Here is a 25,308-nt window from a genome sequence, read left to right as displayed (position 1 = left end):
CCGTTTTGAATATGATCGAATTTGGTCAAATTCTAGTCAATTTTATAAAGTTTTAACCGGATATTATATCAAGAAATTGTAATTTTTCGCAATTGTCGCATATATACACAAAATGTCATATGATGTACAAAACGATGCGCTTCATTTAAATTTATAAACTTTTTTTTTTCTCGTTTCAGTGAAACCGTACAGTTTTTAACATCAACAAAAAATGACATGTTATATATGTATGAGATAATTGAATAAAATTAAAATTTCGTCGTTATATAATCCTGATTTCAAACTTCGTGAGAGTAATCGGAATTTGATAAATTTTCATGATTTAAATGATAAAAAATTATTAGTTTAATGACTTTATCAATGGTCAAATCTCTTTACAAAATTACTAAAAAATAGTTTGATTTTTGTTTAAACTGAAACTATGACAAATCATAATTAATCAAAAAATTTATCTTATACTATGGGCGTTAGGTGGGTCATGGGTGGATTAAGCGACACGATTAACCTAATTAACCAAAGGAAATTAAAAGGTAAACAAAGTGTGTGGGCCCAGCAGAAGCAGCCGTGATAGTGACGTGCCACCATCGTATTTTTCAACACCGTATAAAAAAGACACACGTGTCCCACCGTTCACCAGTGGTCCCCACCTCTCGCGACACGTGTCCCGTACTGCTTTGACTTTGTATCCGCTGGCGCACTCTCATTGGCGCTTACAAAACACACAAATTAATTATCAACAGTGATGGTGACTTGTCTTTTTAAATAATCCCTTCCGTCTAGGGGTGGCGAAACGGGTTACCCACGGGTACCCACACCCGATAAGTCGGGTACCCGTACCCGATTTTAGCAAAAATTTGTTGTCCCAATACCCGCCCCACGACATACCGGGATTACCCGATACCCATGACGGATATCCCGTACCCGACATTGCGGGTACCCGTACCCGACCTGAAATACTAATAAAAAATTTGAAAACCATAATAACAACCGTCAATGTTCCCTAATTTACTTTATTAATATCGATGGTAAACGTTGAATATATTGAGAACAAAAGTAAGGGGACACTCTATAGCTAGTTCCGGTGAGTTTTCAATTGTATGTTCGTTGAAATATAAAAATGTTTTAAAAGATCTCTTAGATTATATAAAGTACTCGCATTGTTCCGCATTTATAGAGGCATTTCATTTTCTTCACTCATTTTGGAAATATAATAATATAAATACTCTTTTCTACATTATTATTATTATTATTATTATCTCTCTTACTTTATTTTTTCTCCATTCTAACTATTTATTTTTAATTTTTCAAAATGAGTGCATATTTGGCTATTATTATTTAACTATTTACTTTTTTTTCTCCACTTTAACTATTTGAAACACCTCTATTTATATGGAACGGAGGGAGTATTAAAAGATGGAATATGACTAATACTAATAATAACGGGTATTACGGGACTAACGGGTATACCTGCACGGGTAATGCGTATACCCGCTACCCGCAAAACTCTAAAATACACTACCCAATCCCGCCCGTTTTCCGTTATCATCGGGTAGCGGGTACCCAATATCCGGCGGGTAGCGGGTCGAGATGGGAATTACCCATTACCCGCTACCCATTTTGCCGCCCCTACTTCCGTCACATAATAAGAATTACTTTTAACATAGACACATGTTTTAATAAATATAAAAAATAATAGATTAAAAAAGTGTTATAGAATATGAGATCCACTTTTTTATATGAGTTTTACAATAGAATGCAAGTAAAATGAGTTAGTGGAATGCGTGACCTACTTACCCTCTATAGTTCAGTGAAATGCGACTCTTATTGTGGACGGTCGGACGGACAAAAATGATAAAATGAGACTCTTATCGAGGGATGAAGGGGATATTTCTTAAACTTATGTTTTTTAAAAGGATATTCCGTACAGTTATAAGTGAGACGTTTCTTTTAAATATATAATTTAATAATATTTAAAAAAATTGAGAGGAGAAAAAATAAAATTGAGAAAATTTAAATAAAAAATTAAAAAAATAATGTAGGAGACATAATAAAACTCCGTCTCATCCACGACAATAATCTTGGTAATGAATGACACACATTTTAATATAAATTTATTAAATAATAAATAAATAAATAAATAAATTAGTACTCCATCCCTTCCTAATAATTTGTCACCAGTTGATGTGACATGAGTTTTAAGAAATGTAATAGAAAGTGAGTTGAAAAAATAGTGGAATTGTGTCCTACTTTTATATATTAGTTTTATTATAAAATGTGAGTGAGAATGAATATTATTTAGTGGAATGTAGAGTCTACTATAAAAAAAATAAAAGTGAAAGGTGTCAAAATTTTGGAGATGGACAAAAATGGAAATAAGTGATTTCAAGGACGGGGAAGTATATTATATAAATAGAGGAAGATAAATTTTTGGACGGACGAAAATATAAAAATAAGACTATATATTATATCCGACATAGTATAGTTTTGTAAAAATCTATAAAGACAATAATTACTGATATATTCATTCCGTTTCATAATTCATTATAAAGAACAAATATGTTTGAATACGTGTATTTGAAAGAATTTAAAACAGTGCACGAATATATAAACCTGTTTTCATTATAGTTTAATTAGTGAAAACAAGACTCGACCATTGTAGAAAAGAATAATCAGCACGACTCCCTCATAAATAGAAATTCATCAAAAAGAAAAGAATAAAGAAGAACATAGCAAAAACATACAAAAAAGACTCCCTCTATTTCATGCAAAAACATTCTTTTTTTTATTTATAAGAAAAATATTTTTTATTAATTACTTTAAAAGTAATTTTAATGTTTAAATGCAAAATTTTGAAATTTGCATGATAGTGAAGCATGGGACCCAATCCACAACGTGATTCACATACAATATTTAATTTTAGGTATTTGTTTTATTATTAAATTATAAAAATCAAACAACGTATCCCTTTGAAACAATTGTCCCCATCTTCAACATTAAATAATTCCCTTCGTCATGAGTAAATTTGTTGTCGGCTCTATCTGCATGCCATTACCACATTCCCTTAAGTATCTTTTACCACTTCACTATTAGGAACAATTTAATTAATCACATATAATCAATGGGTAAGTACATATTAGTGGATTTCAAACTATTCACCGTGAACCTTGAAAAGAGGTTTCGTTGGGTCGGACACAGTAAAAAAAGATCGTTGCCAACATTGTAAAGCAGAAGCAGTATGGCGGACGTTGCTGATAATGACAGTGATCGAAGAATACAAGTGAACTACTCCAAAAGAGTGGCCAGAGACAGAATGCCAGCGAATTACCCCAAGGTCTACGATAACGTCCAAATGCCTAATTCAATAGAGTTTTTCAGCCCTCATGGATCAGTGTAGTATTAGTCAATGCTTTTACCTCACATGAATTCACCATTGCTATAATTACACCTTACGATACTTCGAGATAAAAATAAAATTTAGTAAAAATACAACAATAATTCCAAAAAAGCCCGCTGATTTTGACCAATATCAAACCTGTAAACTTGATGAAGCTTGAAACCCATGTGAGAAAAAACAACATAGTGATGATTTTGACTATTATCCAACTTGCACATTCACTGCATCTATTCAATGTTAACATTCATCCATCACAATTGAGATTTATTTTAATTTTGTATAAAAGTTCACTAGTATATCACGTCAAAATGGCTCTTATGTATCACTGTGTTATTACATTATAAGTTTCACTTTTTAAAATACATCGGGAAGTTATCCAACATAAAGTCAATCAAATTCAATAACTCTCATCTTTTGATGCACAAAACACAACTTTTTTATTTCATAATTTCAAATATAATAAATCATCAGCTTGCACGAATTTATTTTTGAATTATTCTCAAAACTTTTTGGAACTGGACAATAATATATACAACTTCCACTTCTCTCACTCATCCTATGTGGAATTAGTTTGTAACTCAACAAATGAGATCTAGAAAGTATTAATTAAAGTCCAAATTATTTTAAAAACTAGAAAAATTATTCAAATTTCCAATGTCCACGTGTCATTTTTCGAGGGGCATCTAGATACAATTGCACTAAAAAATTTTAAAAATTGTTGAACAGACCAGAATCTAACCAAATTTCACTATTTTTTTTACAATTAATTAAGTTGCTTAGGAGTGTGGTGGTGGGCAATATAATCCAACGAAGGAAGCAGAAGAAAATATGTACACGTCTCCTTAGTATAAATTCAACATGTAAACATTTCCAAAAATCCTCCCAAAAACACAAGAGCATGAGATGACCTTCCTTCACTCAAATATACACACAAACACATGGCGGATCCAATCACGCGCAAGAGCGGCAACGACAAGCGCCGGTTCAGCGACGAGCAGATCCGGCGCCTCGAGGCGATGTTCGCCTCCGAGAGCAAGCTCGAGCCCCGGAGGAAGACGGAGGTGGCCCGGGAGCTAGGGCTGCAGCCGCGCCAGGTGGCGATCTGGTTCCAGAACAAGCGGGCGCGGTGGAAGTCGAAGCACGTGGAGAAGGAGTATGCCGCGCTGGCCGCGAGCTACGACGCCCTCTCCGACCGGTTCGAGTCGTTGAAGAGAGAGAAGCAGTCGTTGGTCGATCAGGTAGTTAGTTAGTTACTAATTTCATTCACGATTAATTCACATAACTTTTTTTTTATCCATCCATAGTTAATTAATATTTTTACTTTTTTCTAGTTTTGGTAACTGACATACGTTCTACTGACTCATCTAACTCATATTTTATTATAAAAGTATAAATCATATTTGGTAATTCGTTAGTTAGTTACTACTTGCGTCCACGATTTGACATAATTTTTTTTTTTACATTCGTTCCATGATTAATTAACATTTTTACTTTTTACTAATTTTTGGTAATTGATCACACGTTCTACTGAGTCACCTAACTCACAATTTATTAATAAAAGTATGAATCATATTCTACTGATTTTTTCAACTCATGCTACTATATTTCTTAAAATTCGAGCCGAATCAACTCATGTCAACTGATTTATTTGTTTGTGAAACAGCTGCGGAAGTTGAAGGGGGAGGGAGGGAGCGATGGAGAATCGGAGAGTGGGAAGAATGAGTTTGAAGTGAAGGAGGAGGGAGTTGGGATGGTGGAGGAGGAAGAGATGATGATGAGGATGGTGGATACGGCGTCGGATTGGGGTGGTCTTGATTTTGATGATGTTGTTATGGATCAAAGTAGCTGCCAGTGGTTGGGTTTCTGGTCTTGATTTCGATTCATTATACGTGCAGATTGTCGGAAAACTCATGAAATTTTGTCAAATTGTGGTATGTGTCGTAACTCTAAGAATTAATCAAAAAACCCAGGAAGTTTTGATTTGTTTGCAAATTATCGCAAGACAAAAAATATCCAGTTGCGTACATGTAATATATTGATTGTGTTTTTCAACCAAACGCCGATGTTTTCTTCATGAATCGATGACATCGTTTAGCGGTGATATCTACGTATTTATCACCAAAACATTTCGTGGAGGGATGATTGCGAACAAATTAATTTTTGAAGTTGCGGGACGTATCAGAACTGGACCGAGCTTCTTAGTGTTTCTTGCAATTAATTATGCTCCGCAATTTGATTTCTCTATCCTACTTATGGCTGAGGTATAAATAGGGCTTTGGTCTGTATAGACTATGGAGGGAATGAAATATGATTTTAAGGTATAATAGGAAATATGAATCTCCCACTTTGATTTTAATGTTATTCCACATGTAATATGAAATTCACAAAGATATGGAATATAGTTAGTTCTTAACTCCAAATGCTTAAGCACTTTATGTAGCAATCTAAACAATAAAAAAAATAAGAAAAAAAAATATGAGTAACTGAAATATGATATCGGTGAGCAGGAAGATAAAACTGATTATTGCAGGCCCAATATCCGTGACAATTAAATAAGGTATGGGCCATGAACTAACTAGGCCCATTAAAACCTTCTCATAGAAACAAATAAATTTCTTATAAGTGGATTAGGACCATTTATTTTGAGCAAGACCGAAGTATACCTCTAGCAAGCGTGGTCAGAGGGGTCAACTGATCCCACCGCTGGTCACGAGGGCAGGAAAATTTAGTAAGTTTGACATTTGAGCTATCGCCGCCCCTACAATGCAAAACTCTGCTCTAATCAATCGGGGTTGGGGTTCACTTCTGTTCTCTATCAACCAACCATTCACAATTACCAACAACAGTCGTGATATCGCCTCTGCATTCCAATGCCGGATGACTATGAGTACCTTTTCTTTCTGTTTGATACGAAAGAATCTGTTTCCTAGATATTGTAAATGCAATTTACTGCATTTACACTAACTACTCTTTATTTTTTTTCATTTCCATCAATAATGAATCTCATTTATTCATATACAATTGTACTGATTCAAAGTGTATATTATTTGTCGCACATAACTAAAAAAGACCAATCTAAAACAGCCCTAATCACGACACACAATCTTAATTCGAAGTTAAATCGTAGATTAGCTTACCCACACTCATCATGCCCATGTTTGTACACCTAATGCAAAATAATTTGCATAATTCACAATAGATTAATATTCAACACCCGTTTTCAACTACCACTACATAAAATCACAAAATTAGCAAATAAACAATTGTCATGTCAAATTAAAATCCCCTAATGTCATGACCATACCAACTCCGATGCAAATAAAACTTACTTTAAGGTAACTTTTAAAGTCACATGTTCAACATTCTACATACTCCATTCGTCCATAAACACCAAAAAAAAAAAAAAAAAACGCATAATAGTGACGGAATTAGTGACGGCATCTAATAGCTCAACAACTAGTCACAGAATTAGTGACTGAAAGTGTCAGTCACTAATTAGTTACAGATTTATCTGTCGTTAATCCGAAGCAGTCGCATGTGGTTCCGTCATAGTTACTTTAGTGACGGAAAAATCCGTCACTTAAAACTTTTTACTGACAAGTTTATTATTGACGGATCTGCCGAAACTTGATACGTGTGTAATCTGTTAATGAAGAAATTTCACTAATTAGTGACCACTGATCGGTGAGTTTTTTGTAGTGAAAAATAGTCTTATTTGTAGATGACACGAATTTTAATGACAAATTAGTAAAGTAAGAAAAAAATAGGTAAAATATGAGACAAAAATTTCAAACTTTTATAAATTGGATTAATTTTTGTTGACACCCCACCCGATATGATAAAATGAGTACTATTTTTCGTGACCGGAGTGAGTATCAAAATAGTGAGGTGAGACAATTTGTAGACCGTCTTATAAAACTTCGATTGTCTGCTTAAAATATCGACATTACATATTGTTATTAAAACCCAATGTTGTGAAAAAAATAGAGCACTTATGTAATTGAGAAACTCTAAAATGGGAAATGTGATTTATTTTTATGGAAAGGAGGAAATAATAATTTTTATTGTAAAAATTAAAAATAAAAGTATAATATAATAAGGAAAGTTTTAGCGGGAGTGCTATATAAATTGATTCGCTCTTATTCTGCATGATCAAAGCCCTAGAGCAGCTGCTATCTCACAACAATGGATCCGCGGCATGATCTCTCTGATCCGACGCTGGTTGAGCTTGAGAGGAAGTTGAAGAAAGAAGGAAAGGTTAGAGCATCGCTTGTTTTACTATTAATTGCAATATTATGTCGATTTTAGAATCGTTGTAGTGCAGCCTAGCCTCATAATTTCGAGTTTAAATTCAAATGCTCTGAACTATGTATCTTCCTGGTTTTGTTTTTGGTGCGATTGATTGTGAAATCTGAGCTGAAAATCGGAACGATTCTAGTTTTGATTGAATTCTTAATTTCGATATGTCGAATTCATGAATCATAGGCTCAGAATTTCTCCTGGTTCTGTTTTTTCGTTGGAAATAGGAATGATTGATTGTATTTTTGTTTTTAGATTAAGTAATTATGAAATTGTGAGTGTAGGCTAGAGAGAAGGAGTTGAAGAAACTTAAAGCTGCTCAAAAAGCAGCTGCGGCGAAGCATCAGGTGCTAATTCACTTCATTCTGCCCCAAACCAGTATAGCTATGTTACTTGATTATCATATACGTTTGTGTTTGTTAGAGATACTCATGCTTTGCGTGTTTGTGTTTGATTTCTCGCAAAATCCAGAAACAACAACCTTCAAAAAATGCAAAAAAAGAAGCACAGAAGGTAAATCCCCTGGAAGTTGACCCAGAGACACCTCTGGGTGAAAAGAAAAAACTCTCTGACCAGATGCCACAGAGTTATAATCCAATGACCGTTGAAAAATCGTAAGCTATAGATTATTGATCTAGTGTTGTTGCTAAATATGAGAGTCTTCCGTCTCATCATTGCCAAATTTCTTGCTAGGTGGTATGAATGGTGGGAGAAGTCAAAATTCTTTCAGGCAGACTCCAAAAGCTCCAAACCACCTTTTGTCATCGTAAGTTTCTGCACATCCTTTGGGCAGTAACATATTTTCAAAATTCAAATTAACTGTTCATGGCTGATAGTACTTCAACTGTTCTTTTAATACACATTTAATCCTAATGCAGATGCTCCCACCTCCTAATGTTACTGGGGCCCTTCACATTGGCCACGCTCTTACTGCTGCTATTGAGGTTTTCAAGTGGCAATTGATTAATTATCATGTCATTAATTTATTTGAAATGTTTGATTTCTAAGCACATTTTTCCTCTAGGACACCATTATTCGCTGGAAGCGGATGGCTGGGTACAATGCATTGTGGGTGCCTGGTATGGATCATGCTGGAATAGCTACACAGGTTGTTCATTCGGATATATTTCAGCTTTTAATATATCCGTGGTCTACTTTGTCATAAACTTGCTGAGCCAATCACCGATTCCAATGCAGGTTGTTGTGGAAAAGAAACTTAAGGCGGAACAGGAATTGGAAAGGCATGATCTTGGTCGTGAAAGATTTGTAGATGCAGTAAGTTCTTTCATATATTCTCATTTAATATAATTTTGGTAATTTGCAGCATCCTCTAACCAGGGCTATCTCATTTATGCTCTTTTACTTGTTAAATGTGGTAATAGGTCTGGAAATGGAAGAACGAGTATGGGGGCACAATTTTAAAGCAACTCCACCGCTTGGGTGCATCTCTTGATTGGTCACGTGAGGTGATAATTTGGATCATCATTGCATATTTGATTAGGCAGAGATTTAAAGTGGAACTAATATCTTGTTCTATACAGTGTTTTACCCTTGACGAGAAGAGATCAAGGGCGGTCACGGAGTCTTTTATAAGACTTCACAAGGAAGGTCTCATATATAGGTATGCTCATGCTTAAATGCAATGTTTCAATTTTCTTGTGATCTGAGATAGTTTCTTTCCTTGTGTTCTTGGAAGCCTAATTTTGTGAAGACCAATATCCTCATATTTGAGATTTTTATTTATAATGGATGACACATTCTCGATCAGTTAAATCATGCACTTGCATTTGATAACTGTGCAATGTGATGGATAATTGATTTTTGCTGTTATAGCATGAGGTTAGTTGACACTTTTATGGACAAGACACCCCGTGATTAGTCAAATTTTTGTTGCATTTCGTCCTCCAACTACTACCTATTCGTCAATACTTTTATATCGTTCTTTGGTGTTTCTGTGTTGTTGTGCAGTTGTCTGGTATATGGTGGTTTATTTGTTCCCCTTTCTTAAAGTTTCTCATCCAATATTCTTTTTAGGGATAAACGTCTGGTGGCTTGGGACTGTCGTATGCAAACAACAATATCCAAGACTGAGTTAAAAGACGAATATATCAAAGAGAGAACACTGCGACCGGTTCATGGGTATGAAACTGAAGTCGAATTTGGGGTTCTGACCTCATTTGCTTATCCTCTGGAAGGGGATTTGGGTGAGATTGTTGTGGCAACTACTCGAGTGGAAACAATGCTTGGGGATACGGCTGTGGCAATACATCCAGAGGATCCAAAATACATGCATCTTCATGGGAAATTCGCTGTTCATCCTTTCAATGGAAGGAAGCTAAAAATAATTTGTGATAGTGTCCTTGTCGATATGAAATTCGGGACTGGTGCGGTTAAGGTGAGCAGAACAGTTTCTGCTAATAATACTTTCTTTTCTATTTTCAGTTCATATTCTGAGAAGTACTTGGACGTGATATTTTGCAGATAACTCCAGCCCATGATCCTGATGATTATGAAGTTGGCAAGCGCCACGATCTCGACTGCATCACTATCTTCACTGATGATGGGAAAATAAATAGCAATGGTGGTGAAGAATTTGAAGGAATGCCACGTTTTAAGGCACGTGTGGCTATGATCCAAGCTTTAAAAGAAAAGGTACTCCTACACTTCACTTTTTATTAAGCATTACTTGAAGTAGTTGCCCTTATTTTAATTATGCTGATTGTTAGCTCTATTTGCAATCAAGGGACTTCATAGAGGTGATAAAGATAATGAGATGTGCCTTAAAATTTGTTCAACAAGCAATGAAGTAGTGGAATACCTTGTAAAGCCCCAGTGGTTTTTGAGCTGCAAAGGCATGGCAGAGGATGGTCTGAATGCTGTTTTTGGTTGTACAACTCCAAAGTTAGGGATCTTACCGAAACAATATCTTGCTGAATGGCAGAGGTATTTTTGAGAATTGATAATAGTCTTTGAAGCCTTAAGTTTTCTCACCTTTCCTTTATAGTTGATGTATTTCCTCCCTGCTTTGTGCTGCGCTTAAACTTTTGATTAACTAACATTTATGCAAAATTAGCTTCTAATGATATCCCGTGTTCCATAGATGGCTTGAAAACATGCGTGACTGGTGCATTTCAAGGCAGATTTGGTGGGGCCATCGTATCCCAGCGTGGTATGTGGAGTTGGAAGATGATCAGCTCAAGGGGCTTGGTGCATACGATGATCGGTGGGTTGTTTGCAGGACAGAGGAAGAAGCTCAGGAGGAGGCTAGCCGATTGTTTGCTGGGAAGAAGTTCCAGCTTATCCAAGATCCAGACGTGTTAGATACCTGGTTTTCTTCTGGTTTATTTCCATTATCTGCATTTGGTTGGCCAGACGAAACTGAAGATCTCAAAGCTTTTTATCCAACAAGCATGCTTGAAACTGGTCATGATATTCTCTTTTTCTGGGTGGCGCGTATGGTGATGATGTGTATGAAGCTAGGAGGTGATCTACCATTTACAAAGGTTTGTAGCATTCTTATTTTCCTGCATGTTTGAACTTTAAATTTTAAAATTATAATTCTGTATACGTTGCTAAGGCGGATTCTTTTTGTGCCAGCCTAAACCTATTTTTTCAGCCTAGAAGGATTATGGTGCAATTTTGTTCATTTCATAATTATGAGTTCTGTTATGTGATTAGTGTAGATACTGAAAGAGAAGAATTTATGTGTCGTAGTTGAATGTTCTGTTAACCTGCTGGTCGTCTGATCTATGTACCAGTTTTACTGGCACTTTTGCTTTTGAGTTACTAAACGATATAATTATGTTGCAATCTGTGCTGTGTTGTGGCATTTTAGTTTTATAGTATGTAAAAGAAGTTGACCTCATTGCTAAAATGCAAGTTATTGAACATTCTTTACTTGCATTCAGGTTTACTTGCACCCAATGGTTCGTGACTCGCATGGATGCAAAATGTCCAAATCCTTAGGAAATGGTATCGATCCACTCGACATTATTAATGGTGCAACTCTCGAAGAACTCCATGAAAAGCTGGATAAAAGATTTAAAGAAGGAAACTTGACAGAGGATGAAGTCAAAACTGCAAAAGAGCATCAAAAGAAAGAATTCCCTGATGGGATTGTAGAATGTGGCACTGATGCTCTGCGCTTCGCTCTTGTTTCTTATACAGCTCAGGTGAATACTTATATTTTACTTTATCTGAACTTGTTTTTTCTTCTTGTTCATCAAAGTCTTATCTTCACGTTCCTTCCTTCCAGTCGGACAAAATAAATCTGGACATTCAGAGGGTTGAGGGATATCGGGAGTGGTGCAATAAGCTGTGGAATGCAATTAGGTTTGCTCTGACTAAACTTGGAGATGACTATACCCCTCCAATAGAGATTGATCCAGCTTCCATGCCTTTTAGCTGCAAGTGGATACTGTCTGTGTTGAACAAAGCTATATCAAAAACAGTTGCGTCGCTGGAATCATATGAGTTTTCTGATGCTGCCACGGCTGTGTACTCGTGGTGGAAGTATCAGTTGTGTGATGTCTTCATTGAAGTAATCAAGCCGTATTTTGGTGGCAGCGATCCTGCATTTGCATCAGCGAGAAGATCTGCACAGGATACCTTATGGCTGTGCCTAGATTGTGGCTTACGGCTGCTCCATCCGTTTATGCCTTTTATCACAGAAGACCTGTGGCAGCGTCTTCCCTCCAAGATAGATTCTGCCAGAAAAGAATCCATTGTGATATCGGAATATCCATCCGTTGTTAAGGTAACATCGTTTTTAACACTTTGCTCATTCTTGTCAATCTTTATGAAATAACTCATTCCCTTGAAATGTCAGAGCTGGACGAATGATGAGGTGGAGTCGCAGATGGATACGATCAATTCTGCGATTAAATCAGTAAGGTCTCTTAAATCACTTTTGCCACCAAAAGTGAGGCCAGCAGCTATTGTTCATTGCCACACAAATGAGGCACATGGTATCATCAAGGGACATGAAATGGAGATTGTTACTCTTGCCAAGCTATCATCTCTGACTGTATGCAATTATTATTCTTTCTTACCACATTTTATCTATCTTTTTCTTTCTATTACGGTATTACCTTTTACTTGACTTCCAAACTATGCTAATTTTAGGTGTTGAGTGAGGATGATGAGGTTCCAGTGGGTTACTTGGTGGAACTAGTCAATGAATCTGTCTCAGTCTTCCTCGAAAAAGGAAGCATTAACATCGAAGCTCTACTTGGAAAGCTGAAGAAGATGACTTGTGCTGCTGGCTACTGAAATTTCATCTCTAGATATAAATATGTAAAATGGAAAGACAAAACTAATTAATTAACACATTCTCACAAACCCAAATACTCCTACCTGATCCGGAAGCATAATTTTGTTTATACCAATCAATGCGTAAAATATTACAAGAAATGTTAATTTTATTTATGAGTCACTAATTTTATTCATTTTTTAGTTTTATTTTTATTTTTTTGTAACAAAATATGTACAATGATATTGTCAAGAATAACAAATGAAGTTATTTGATATACCAAAAAAAATTATAAGAACATAACCTAAATGTATTATAGTAGTAGTAACATAGAAATATTTTAAAATACTACGTGATACTCAATTCCTCCCACAAGAATATGCACTTTTTTTTATTTTTGGTGTCTTACAAGAATATGTACTTTTTAATTTTAGAAATTCTTTCTCTCTAATATGGTGGGACACTTTCTATTTTAATAATTGTGTCATTTAGAGAGACATCCCAAAAAGAAAATATGTCACTTATAGTGACTAGTGAGATAGGAGAGTACTACTTTAATAAATATATTATAAAATAATTATTTTGTCCTTGAAAAATAAAAACTTTTAAAATGACACAAGTTTTAATGCACAATTGATAAAGTAAGAAAAAAGAATTGGTAAAGTATGAGAGAGGAAAATAAAAGTTGGTAAAATAAGAGAGAGGAAGAAGGGGAAAAGTAGTTTGACTTTTGAGCTATCGCAAGCCCTACAGCGCGAAACTCTATTTTAAATAATCAGAGTTGGGGTTCACTTATGTTCTTCATTAACCATCCATTAACCATTGCCAACAATAATCGCGATATCTCCCCTGCATTCCGACGCCAGATGACTATGAGTACTTTTTTCACTCTGTCTGATCTGAAAGAATTCGTTTCTTAAATCCACTATTGTAAACGCAATTTACTGCACTTACACTAGCTAGTACCTTTTTTTTTTAAATGCGATCAATAATGAATCTTCATTTATTCATATACAATCGTATTGATTCAAATTCCGGCTTATTCTTTTTCAAATCCCCCTTGTTTTTTAATTATGTCCAAACTAAAACAAATAAACTAATTAACTCACTTACCTTAATCACAAAATAATTAATTGATAATACAAGACTCACTTGTCCACTTGCAAAGGGGTGATACAAATTATTCATTCTTCCAAAATAAAATACCCACAATAATTTGAATGAAAGATGCTATTGCCGGTTTGCCTCTCCTTATAGCCATTATTAACATATAGTACTATTAAAATAAAATAGCTTAATGACGACACTAATTTGACCTCGACTATATCATGCGTGGACTTTCTAGTCAACTTAGACATATATAAATATTGATATAGGGGAATTTTTTGTTATATATTATTCTCAGTAGCTTTTAATAACAACCTTTCTATATACATATATTAACCGGCACTGTCGTACTATTTACAAGTATAAATTATTCCTCAAAATATTGAATGTGATTATAGAATTGAAACCATATAATTTGATAAATAAGAGTCATAAGACATCCACTCGTTCCTTGTAAGGTTAAATTTCTTACATATATGCTCTAAATACTAATCAAGAATTATTCAGAAAAAATATAATTGTCTCGGAATCAAAAGCTTTAAAGCATCATTGCTTTTCCAATTTCCACACTCTTATTTAAGCATACACTGCGAGCTTTACCCGCCATCAGTGTAAGGGCACCCGTTTTGTTGCACAATCAGAGCTCCTCACATGTCATCTTTCTTGTCTGTATATACACCCATTTCACAATTTCCAATTATCTATTTTATTATTTATTTTGAGTATATAATTTTGATTTTATTGAAATTTTTATTTGTTAATTAATACTATAGAATTGAAAATTTAAGAAAAGAAAATTTAAAAAATATATAGGTGAATAGTGTAAGTGCTTAATTTCTTCGTGTTCAAGGATTGTGAGTAGTATTCAAAAATGCGTAAGTTGATTATAGTCAAGGTATTACTATTACTGCTCAAGGGCTATGGATAACCTCGAAACGAGATATTTTCGAGAAATTTACCCAAAGAGGAAAGGTTAAGATTTTGAGTCCAAACATCAATCATCATACTAGAATCATAGGCGGGGAAATGCACAGTTTTTTATCATAAAAACAAGAATAACTATTTTAGTCAAAGATTAAGTGGCAAATAAAGGCTAATTAGATTAAATAGCCATTAATAAAGTGTTGAAATTGATTAAAGATACTCCAAAAAAAGCCTGTGTTTTCGCTAGGGTTAATCAACCTCAACTCCACAATTAAACTACACAAATTATTCTTCACTTATATCAACACATTGAAGAATAAAATTGTCGAAAAAAACAACTATAGTGAGAATCTTTACACCTAAAAATCAGCCACAAAGATGATTTTGTAAGATCATGGCATCGAATCCAATCATTTCTTGAATGAGAACAAGTGGCTTTGTGTGACAAGTTGCAAGCCACTTCAATTAAATAAATCTTGTTTCACATATATGAAGAATCTATGTTTAAGGTTTCACTTTATCCATTAAAAATGGAGATGATTATTGTTTGTTTGATTATAGAATTTACTCTATGCAACTGTGCCTCTACCTTGAGAAAGGTTTGAGGCTATGATGAATTTGGAAACTAACTCAAGATGATGATAAGGTTGCACAAATAAATGGTTTATGATCATTGAGTACATCTATTATCATATGTTTGACAAAAAACATGACCTTGGTTTTAGTAGTTCAAGTCAAGGGGATCTCGATCATGGTCGTCCAATGACCTATAATCGGGTCGCCCTTGATGAACACGTCAAGAAAAGAAGATGGAGTTGTGCTGTTTCGAATGTGTTGTTGTTCTGTGTTGCTGATTGCTTCTAGTCTTGTCTTTATTTGATAGTATTTTGTTTGTGTTCTCTTTTATTAGATGACATCTTTTGTTTGTTCTATGATGTTGTCAGTGGTAATTGTCTAGTCATCTCTTGTATCATACTTTACATCTTCTCTGTATCATGATATGCTTAGTTTATATTTGTCATATCTTCCTGATAGTATTTGTTTTGGTGTACCTTAATAACAACGATAATTGGTAGGTTATAAAGGACAACAATAATAATGGGTAGGAAACCGAAACGGTTAGTTCTCACTAAATCATATCGATAATTATAGATGTGGTTGGATCATCGATCGATTCTAGCTTTCATGACTAGTAATCATAGAGACGATTTAATAATGTGTTATAACCGAACCAACTGATAAGTACACCTATTAACACATCTACTCAAAGAAGTGTTATGCTAAAATAATAAACCATCAATTGAGTCTATTTTTTGGATTATGATTTTTACTTTTTTACCCTTCTGTAGATCTCGGATATATCATGGGAACTCATTTATTTTATAAATATATACGTATATGACATGAATTTTCTTCTATAGTTGTCTAATCAAGTCTAGATATTAAATTACAAAATTCCTAGAATCCCTTTGATTAATTTTACAAACAAAAAGATGTTGGATTAAGAAGTCTATCCACTATTCTAGTTCACGAACAAATCCATTTCCTTTCGTCGTTGGAAATCCCACTTGAAACTAAAGTTTCTGATAAATATTGTAATGAATAATTTAGTTGCAACCATGAATCATTGGGAAAGTAATTAATTGCTGGGAAAAAGACATGTATTAGTGTATATATATTGTGGGTATGGTCCTAAAAATTCAATTAATATAGTAAGTAGTGCATGATTGATGCTTATATAAATAAATATCGCATATCCTTGTATTAAAATGAACAATTTTATTAAATTATTTAGAAAAGAATCATATCTAAGGAAAAAGAGCCAAATGCCAATCTTAATTTGAATATGCCCCCTTAATTAGTTTAATTCTTTTATTTTGTGATGTCATGAAGTAGCACATCATGATAGGGAGTCGAATAATATTCTTTCATCTAACTTTCAATAATAATAATAGTAATAATTTAGATCATTAAATCATGAGGCATTACCATTAGCCATTAGGTACACAAAGATATCCACTATCTTTTTCCATCAAAACTTGTGAACAAATCCTAGCACTATTCTGACTCATCTCTTGAATATTGAAGAGTTAAAGATTAAAATTATTGTTAGCTAAATAGTACAATTACACACAAAAATATAACACCAACACACTTGGGAAAAATGGTGAAAGGTTGAAGTTAGGAGCAAAAAAGATGCAAAAATAATTTGAAGGAGAGTAATCATGTTGATTACGGTTTAATTTTGGGATAATTTCTTATTATGTTTGTGATTATCCATGTTTGAATTTTATACCCAAATTATGCAACCTGGACATCATCAATTCACTTTTTATACAAAACTCCAAAAAGGAATGCAACAGATGGAGTCTTTTGGATGGGATTCAAATTCCATAGTCTTAAGAACAATTTTTTCATGACTCCATAATCACATTTGCTATTTTCTTTTTAATTTTCATTATTTAGTTTTCAATTTTCATTATTTTTTAAAAACATTTAGGATTAGTAAAATATTATTTTTAGATATGTAAAAATAGTTTTTAATTCATTTTTTAACATTATTAGTACTCTTTATTTAGGAAAAAATGTACTATCATCACTCTATAAGTTAAAACTACTATTAGTTTCTATCATTATAGATATAAAATTATCAACAAAAATATTAGTATATAACTAAAAAAATTATAAAATTTGTCGAGCCCGATGGGTCCAACAGATTAGCCGCCCGAAATTCGAAAGTTCAGGGTTGGAATTGACCATTTATAACCCGAAAATATTCTAACCCTGATGACTCGTACCTGAATAGTCTTACAATCCAAGCAAACAAGTCGATCCGATTGGCGTCCTTAGCATATGAAAAAAGAAATTGACGAACACAAGAAAACATGAGCAATTAAGAGGCAACCCACATCCCGACATTACCTCCCATCATCATCCATTTGAGAAATCAAACACTAGTAGCCAAAAATATCAAGAAACAGAAAACCCACATATCACATTTGCTATTGAAATGAAGACTTAGAAAGAGCAAACAAGAGGGAGACCAAGGTCAATATTTGAAAGATCTTGATGTTTGTGTGTACGTGTGATGTGTACCTCAACAGTTGAACGATCAACGGTGGGGGAATCATTCTTCATTCAACCACACAATCCTGGTCGTCAACTGCTTTGTGGTCTTTATTTCAAATTAAGTAATGGGGTCCCATTTAATTTAATTCACCTTCATATGTTGGCAATTTGGTTTGTTTCTTTCTATTTATTGCCCTATTCAACTGTCCTCAATCACTGACCGATCATGTTCATTCCTTAATAGTTGTATAATTATATTTTGTCTTGGATTGGTACAATAGGAAGACTATTTATTGATATACTTAATTATAAAATAAAAGGTTTGCATACAAACTAAGTAAATTTCTTCACCTTTTATTATTTTCCCAATATGTTGAGAAATATATCTCAAAATAATTTCCCAATATTTATTGCCCTAGTCACACGGGTGTCGTCGGTTCAAGAATCGTCAAATTCCAGTTCAGAATCGCTGATTCCGATTTAAAAATTGGCACCGCAACTAGCGTGACAAAGGAAATGGTAGTCTTTTGGAATCAAAACGGTCGATTTTACGCATTTTTCACTAATTTTCCTCAATGTTCCCCTTTTTCAAGTTTTTTCTTGTTACGAGTACGATTATCCACTAGTTACGTTTCCAAATATTTTGAGACTTGACTAGTAGAACTAGTATATTGATTCCGCTCAGCTCGAGAGAAGTGGTTACGTTTCAAAAACTGGAATCATCAATCCAGTTACTATTGAATCTGTGGTTCCAATTTAGTCATGCATCCCTATCGAGTCTTCATAACTTTAGTAGTACTATTATATTTCTGTTTCAACAACTTGGACATTTACCAACTAGATTAAACTAAGTAAACAAGGCCATCAGCTTAATCCTCTTGGCTAAAAGATGACAACATGTTTATGGATAAATTAAAAGCTAGTTGGAGTTCGATCTAATTATATTTAGTATTCTCCCATCAAATTGCTCTATGTGTGGAAAAAAATATTGGCAGAGTGGAAGTGGTAATGCCAAATTAGGTGCGGTTTAATAAGAAAGGCAGAGGCAAGTAGTGACCTCACAGATCTTGATCCATACATAAGTAATTAACAAAAACACCACTTTATTAACAAATAATAAGATTTTGATTAATTAATTAATGGCTTAAGGCATCTTCTGTCGCATTAAGGTTTTGGTTGTCGCACGTTATCAATTCCTATTGGTGCGTGCCCCTACGCACTATCCTTAATTTTAGTTTGCTCTTCCCTCTGTTGTTGCCCATGGCGGCGCTGTTCTTTTCCGGTAACTACTTCCTTTGTCATCGATATTTAGTCCCATTTTGACTCGACATGGAATTATAAAAATAGTGAGTTAAAAAAACAAGTGAAAGTATGAGACTCGGCTTTATATACCACCCTTGTTTTACAACTAATAGTATATTTTTTCCATATTGTTTCATCCACTATTCATGGTGAAATGCTCCGTGTCTCACTGTAGTGAGTCGTATTTCTATTTGGAGTGGCCAACTATAGTTAAGTTTCTATGGCAAAGAAAACCCTTAATCCCTTTTACTTTAATTTTTTCTATAATTATTTACTATTATCTCTCTTACTTTATTTCCAATTCATTTATCTAGTTTATTTTCTCTTCTCTTTTATTTTCACTCCACTTAACTAACTATACATTCCTAACCCAAAATAAATACCTCAACTATAGATGTACGAACTTTTAATTAATAATATTCCAACTATTTTGTTCAACTTTTCGATATCAATTTTATTTTAAAATATTTATCGTACGTCCATTAAGGTAATATATAGGATTATGAATAGTATAATAATTTAATAAGTAGTATCGAAATAACAAAATTAGACTTTATACTGTATATATATGAAAGGAGTAATAATTTTTCAACCACTCATACAAAAACACACACTTATTAATTCAAAAGTAGAAAAAAGTGAAATCCGAAGCACACTCATCTCTCTCTATATAAACCATGTTGCAAGTAGCAAGCTTCAAAAGCAATCAAACTTTCCTCCTTTCTTTGCATATCTCTTTCTATCTCTCTCACACAAAAACATAACATGATCAAACCACACGTAGACAATCTATGGCTCATAACTCTAGTCTCCAAATGCAAATCCCTCTCTCCTTCAAACGCCATAATCTTGGCATTTGTCTTCTTCCTATCATGGCTAATCCTCCACATCATCTTCTGGGCTCACCCCGGCGGCTCCGCCTGGGGCCGCCTTCGGTGGTCGAGCCCCTTCTCTCGGGCCGGGGCCATCCCCGGCCCGAGAGGCCTCCCTGTGGTGGGCAGCATGTCGCTCATGGCCGGCCTGGCCCACCGCAGACTGGCCTCCGCGGCTGAATCCCACCAGGCTAAGCGCCTGATGGCGTTCAGCCTAGGGGAGACGCCTGCGGTCGTCACGTGCGACCCTGAGGTCGCACGTGACATCCTGAACGGGTCGGCCTTCGTGGACCGGCCGGCGAAGGAGTCGGCCTACGAGCTGATGTTCGGCCGGTCCATGGGGTTCGCCCCGTACGGGGTTTACTGGACGACGCTCCGGAGGATCGCCTCCGGCCACCTCTTCTGCCCGAAGCAGCTCAGGGCTTCGGCCGGGAGGCGGTTGGAGATTGGCGATCAGATGGCGGCGGCGGTGATGGAAGACGGTGGTGGTGTGGTTCGAGTGAGGGATGTGTTGAAGGTGGCGTCGCTTAACAACATGATGTTCACTGTGTTTGGGCGGCGGTATGTTCTTGATTCCGGTAACGGGGAGACGGCGGAGCTGAGGGAGTTGGTGGAGGAAGGGTACGATTTGCTCGGCCGGCTCAACTGGTCCGACCACTTGTCGTTTTTGTCGGATTTCGACTTGCAGAGAATCCGGCTCCGGTGCTCCATGATGGCGCCCCGGGTAAACCGGATTGTGGGCCGGATCATGGCCGAGCACGAGAGGCGAGACGGAGATCATGACTTCGTAGACGTCCTTATGTCGCTTCAAGGGCCCGACCGGTTGTCGGAACCCGACATGATCTCACTTCTCTGGGTAAGTAGAAAGTAGTATATATGTCTGTGTTGTACTGTATACTGTGCTAGCAAATAAAAATATAATAATATAAAAGGAGAACTGAAATCACTATATAAATATTTTTTTAATCCTGTCATGCAGGAAATGATATTCAGAGGGACAGACACAGTGGCAGTCCTGATGGAGTGGATACTAGCCAGGCTCGTGCTGCATCGCGACGTTCAGTCAAAGGTGCAGCACGAGCTGGACGAGGTGGTCGGGAGCTCGCGCCAGGTCGCAGAGTCTGACCTGACGAAGCTCCCTTATTTGACGGCTGTCGTCAAAGAGGTCCTGCGCCTGCACCCGCCCGGGCCGTTGCTCTCGTGGTCCCGTCTCTCGATCCGGGACGCGACGGTGGACGGCCACCTCGTCCCCGCGGGGACCACGGCTATGGTCAACATGTGGGCGATATGCCGGGATCCAGACAACTGGCCCGACCCGCTAACCTTCAAGCCCGAGAGGTTCCTCTTGGGCGCGGAGATTGCGGATATGACGCTGGCGCCGTTCGGGTCGGGCCGGAGGTCGTGCCCGGGGAAAGTAATGGGAATGACGGCGGTGAGCTTTTGGGTGGCGAGGCTTTTGCATGAGTTTGATTTTGCGGCAGCGGGTGACGTGGATTTGTCGGAGGAGATGAGGCTGTCTTGTGAAATGAAGAAGCCGCTGGCGGTGGCGGTGCGGCGCCGGCGGGATAGAGGCGTTGGAGCAGTGAAAGTTTAAGGAAAAGGGATCATGATAGCGACAATATTGGAGAATATATGTATCTATTGCTATAAATATTTGAATGTGGCGTGATGTCATCACTGCATTTTGATGTAACTTTTGGATTATTATTTTATGACTATGTATTTGTATAATGTGGAAAGTAGTAAGGGAAAATCGCGTGCAATATTTTACTTCATCGGTCCTTCAAAAATACTCTCATCTGTGGACGACAAGAGTTTTAATGAGAAATCAGAAGCCTTAATCCGAGTAGCAATATGAATCGGATTGTGCCTAAAGAAGCACGCGCAGAAGCCAACCAACGCGTGGCTTGGGTGTTCCATACTTCTATACTTCAATATTTAGTAAGTGATATTATGATGAGACTTACCATGCGATATTTCACTTCAAGCAATGGTAAATCCAGAAAACAAAACACGTGCGGCGTCAGAGGCAAAATGTTGACATGAATGGACGTCGAACACGAAGCGCAAGTGGACCCAACCACGAAGAGTTGGCGGTAGCACCAAAGTCCGAATTTATTTAATATTTTCAATTTTTACGTATCGATAAAACTCGTGCAGAGAAATTATTTGCATGCGCGCGCATTCTACATTATTACAAAGTACTACTAAATGGGCCCATAGCATATCAACCGACAATGCGGATCTATTACTAGTATGAGCATTGTTCTAGCTTATCCAAAAAAATTTCCCCTCACAAATCATACTACCATTGCTCTACCTTTGTCTTCTAACACCGTCAAATTGAACACCTTCAGTTTCACGAGTTTTATTTTCTGAATATACCAACACCTTTGTCTTCCGACACCTTCAAATTAAATACGTTTCACGAGTTTTATTTTCTGAATATACTAATACCTTTGTCTCCGACACCTCCAAATACCTTTAGTTTCACAATTTCTATTTTCTGAATTTACAACTGAGTTGGTCTATAATCTATATTAATATATGTAACTATAAAAATTTAATGATTGCATCGTCACATCTTGACCACTTGGTTTACTTGACAAGGACTTAATTAAGGTTTAGGATGTGGTCAAACTTAACAACCAGAATATTATATGTTTAATTAGATCATTTTGAAAAGTTTGTTTTCGGATTTTTCCTTTTAAGTGAGGATTCTCCATGCAATTATATTTGTTTTTCGGCAATGATGTACTACTACAATAACTAGGGCTGGGGAAAAATACCGAAATACCGAAATACCGGCCTTATCATATCGAAAAAATACCGAAAATACCGAATTTTCGGTATACCGTGACTTTCGGTACGGTATGATACCTTACCGAAAGATTCCGGTAAGGTAACGGTATGAATTTTCAAATACCGCGGTATACCGCTGCATACCGAAATTCGGTATATACCGTAAATTAAGGTATATACCGTAAACTAAGGTATATACCACAAAAATATAAACACAATTATATATAAAATATATTTTATATATTTTTAAATTATAAAATCTATCATAAAATATAAATATAATTATGAATACATTATATTTAATTTATTTTTAAAATTATAAAATATAAATAATATTCTAGAAACTTTAATTTTTTATTTTAATTGATGTTGAAAGTCAGGTATACTGTAAAAGTAAGGTATACCGAACTTCGGTACGGTATATCGAAAATGAGATACGGTATTGGTATGGAAATTCGTCATACCGAAAATAAGGTATATCGAAGTTCGGTATACCGAAAACTTTGGTAAGGTAAAGGTATGACTTTTTCGCTTACCGTATTTACGATAAGGTATACGGTATGGTGGTTTCGGTAAGGTATACCGTACCTACCCACCCCTAACAATAACTAACTAAATAAAATAACTAAATTGTTTATTTATTTATGTAATTTCAGTATTCTTTATGAGCCAACCACTCCTTGGAACAAAACCATTTGATCCTACCTTAATATACTGTCAAGATCAATGAGTTTTGAACATATAAAAACACATTGAGACAAGAACATGTACGTGAAGCCATTTCAAGAAAAAGGAACAAAGTATATTGTTATGTACAGATATAGTATGGTCATTCAAATAGTAATAAATGGGACATGTTAACAGACACATACATTAATTATACTCTCTTCGTCACATTCAAGATATTCACTTTTTCTTTTTAGTTTATCTCATTCAAATGTCCATTTTCTATATTTGGAAATAACTCCTCTCTCCTTATTAAAATATCCAACTACATTTTTTCTCTATACTTTATTCCCCCTAATAACTCTTCCTAAAATCTCGTGCCACTCAAGAATGTGGACATCTTGAGTGGGACGGATGCAGTATATTTTTTGGTTCATTATGTAAACATACACAGATAGTAATTGACTAATTCTCTTGTTGATTTATAGTTAATTCAGAAGGCGGCTCAATAATATAAGGATTGTTGATTTGTAGATACCTCAAAATGCAGGACTACTAATCGACGTACTTAAAACTATTCAATACCCAAAATCGAGGATCGGACTCCTTATGTTTGTTTAAGGATAGACGAGTCTCTATCAGTCCATCAAACTCTAAAATTATACATTTATGCATTGTTTAGTATCCAAAATTTGTAAGAAAAAGATCTTTATAAGCTCAAAACACAACTACAAAATCTACTAATAATATCGTATATTGTTATATGAAGTCAAACAATCCCTAATTATACGGCAGTGAAATGAAAATGATCTAATGAAAGAGGTGAATTGAAAAGGGAGCATGATGTGATTTGACATAGAAAAAGACTTCCCACCATAATAGAAGGAAAGAAAACAGTGAAACAAATCGCACGCATATCGTTACATCCCATATATAATATTGTTACCGACCAAATAAAATACTCTCTCCGTCCCATAAAAAATGTCACACTTGTGGAACAGTACAAGATTTTAGGAGGTTTTGTTTTGTGTGTTAAATAAAGAAAGAAAATATAATATGTGAGAGAGACCATTTTTTCCAAAAATGAAAATGTGACATCTTTTGTGGGACAAACTAAAAAGGAAAGTGGTCCAGAGCCTTTTTTCCTAACGACAAGGAGCTTAGACATCAATGTATGAGGTGCCGAGTTCGAGCCATCTTGACGTCAGTTGTAATTTCTTCCTTTCATAGGAGTTTATTTGTAATTTCCTCCTTCGTAAAGGAGTTAATTTTTAAGGGAAAAAAAAACTAAAAAGAAAAGTGTGACATTTATTATGAGAAAAAAAACAAAAAAAACTAGCTAAACTCTCTGAAAGGATTGTTAGTTAGGTCTATAATATAAACTCCCACCAGTTGCTTTATATAATCGATTTGGGACACATGTCAAGCTAGTGATGGCCGATTAGTTGTTAGAACATTGGCAACAACCTATGTTGTCAAGGGGCGTCGACTGACTCCATAGCTAACTCCATTAATCAAATTTACTAGCATTTACAGCTGTAGCTATTTGCACGCGCAACGGTTCTGTCCCAATCCTTTACAATCAGTGTTCAGCTTTGTTCTTCGTTAGCCAACCATTAAAA

General features: G+C 35.5%; 3 protein-coding genes across 3 annotated transcripts; all 3 read left to right on the top strand.

Moving 5' to 3' along the window:
• Window positions 1-4,259: 4,259 nt before the first annotated feature.
• On the top strand, window positions 4,260-5,468 carry LOC125215907 (homeobox-leucine zipper protein HOX6-like). Its single transcript, XM_048117489.2, has 2 exons — window positions 4,260-4,632; window positions 5,058-5,468. The coding sequence occupies exons 1-2, from the start codon at window positions 4,333-4,335 to the stop codon at window positions 5,265-5,267; spliced, it is 510 nt and encodes a 169-aa protein (XP_047973446.1). The 5' UTR covers window positions 4,260-4,332; the 3' UTR covers window positions 5,268-5,468.
• A 2,094-nt stretch (window positions 5,469-7,562) lies between these two features.
• On the top strand, window positions 7,563-13,140 carry LOC125215905 (valine--tRNA ligase, mitochondrial 1-like). Its single transcript, XM_048117488.2, has 17 exons — window positions 7,563-7,651; window positions 7,978-8,040; window positions 8,165-8,307; window positions 8,387-8,459; window positions 8,572-8,637; window positions 8,718-8,801; window positions 8,891-8,968; window positions 9,076-9,159; window positions 9,235-9,314; window positions 9,728-10,088; window positions 10,175-10,345; window positions 10,437-10,636; window positions 10,794-11,196; window positions 11,602-11,865; window positions 11,949-12,449; window positions 12,522-12,719; window positions 12,818-13,140. The coding sequence occupies exons 1-17, from the start codon at window positions 7,580-7,582 to the stop codon at window positions 12,962-12,964; spliced, it is 2,988 nt and encodes a 995-aa protein (XP_047973445.1). The 5' UTR covers window positions 7,563-7,579; the 3' UTR covers window positions 12,965-13,140.
• A 6,896-nt stretch (window positions 13,141-20,036) lies between these two features.
• LOC125199932 (cytochrome P450 78A9-like) lies at window positions 20,037-21,949 on the top strand. Its single transcript, XM_048097779.2, has 2 exons — window positions 20,037-21,074; window positions 21,198-21,949. Exons 1-2 carry the CDS (start codon window positions 20,112-20,114, stop codon window positions 21,810-21,812), a joined length of 1,578 nt encoding a protein of 525 aa, XP_047953736.1. The 5' UTR covers window positions 20,037-20,111; the 3' UTR covers window positions 21,813-21,949.
• Window positions 21,950-25,308: the final 3,359 nt, after the last annotated feature.

The sequence above is a fragment of the Salvia hispanica genome, chromosome 3, assembly GCF_029641045.1.
Source record: "Salvia hispanica isolate PSC_SH4W2 chromosome 3, Shi_PSC_v1, whole genome shotgun sequence".
Lineage (NCBI taxonomy): Eukaryota > Viridiplantae > Streptophyta > Magnoliopsida > Lamiales > Lamiaceae > Salvia > Salvia hispanica.
The sequence above is the reverse complement of the archived record's forward strand: the minus strand, read 5'-3'. Positions and strand labels throughout refer to the sequence as shown.

Coding starts and splice junctions, on each gene's coding strand:
- LOC125215907 (XM_048117489.2), top strand. CDS start 4,333: ATGGCGGATCCAATCACGCGCAAGAGCGGCAACGACAAGCGCCGGTTC. Junction 4,633..5,057: donor AGCAGTCGTTGGTCGATCAG/GTAGTTAGTTAG, acceptor TTTGTGAAACAG/CTGCGGAAGTTGAAGGGGGA.
- LOC125215905 (XM_048117488.2), top strand. CDS start 7,580: ATGGATCCGCGGCATGATCTCTCTGATCCGACGCTGGTTGAGCTTGAG. Junction 7,652..7,977: donor AGTTGAAGAAAGAAGGAAAG/GTTAGAGCATCG, acceptor TTGTGAGTGTAG/GCTAGAGAGAAGGAGTTGAA. Junction 9,160..9,234: donor CTCTTGATTGGTCACGTGAG/GTGATAATTTGG, acceptor TGTTCTATACAG/TGTTTTACCCTTGACGAGAA.
- LOC125199932 (XM_048097779.2), top strand. CDS start 20,112: ATGATCAAACCACACGTAGACAATCTATGGCTCATAACTCTAGTCTCC. Junction 21,075..21,197: donor ACATGATCTCACTTCTCTGG/GTAAGTAGAAAG, acceptor CCTGTCATGCAG/GAAATGATATTCAGAGGGAC.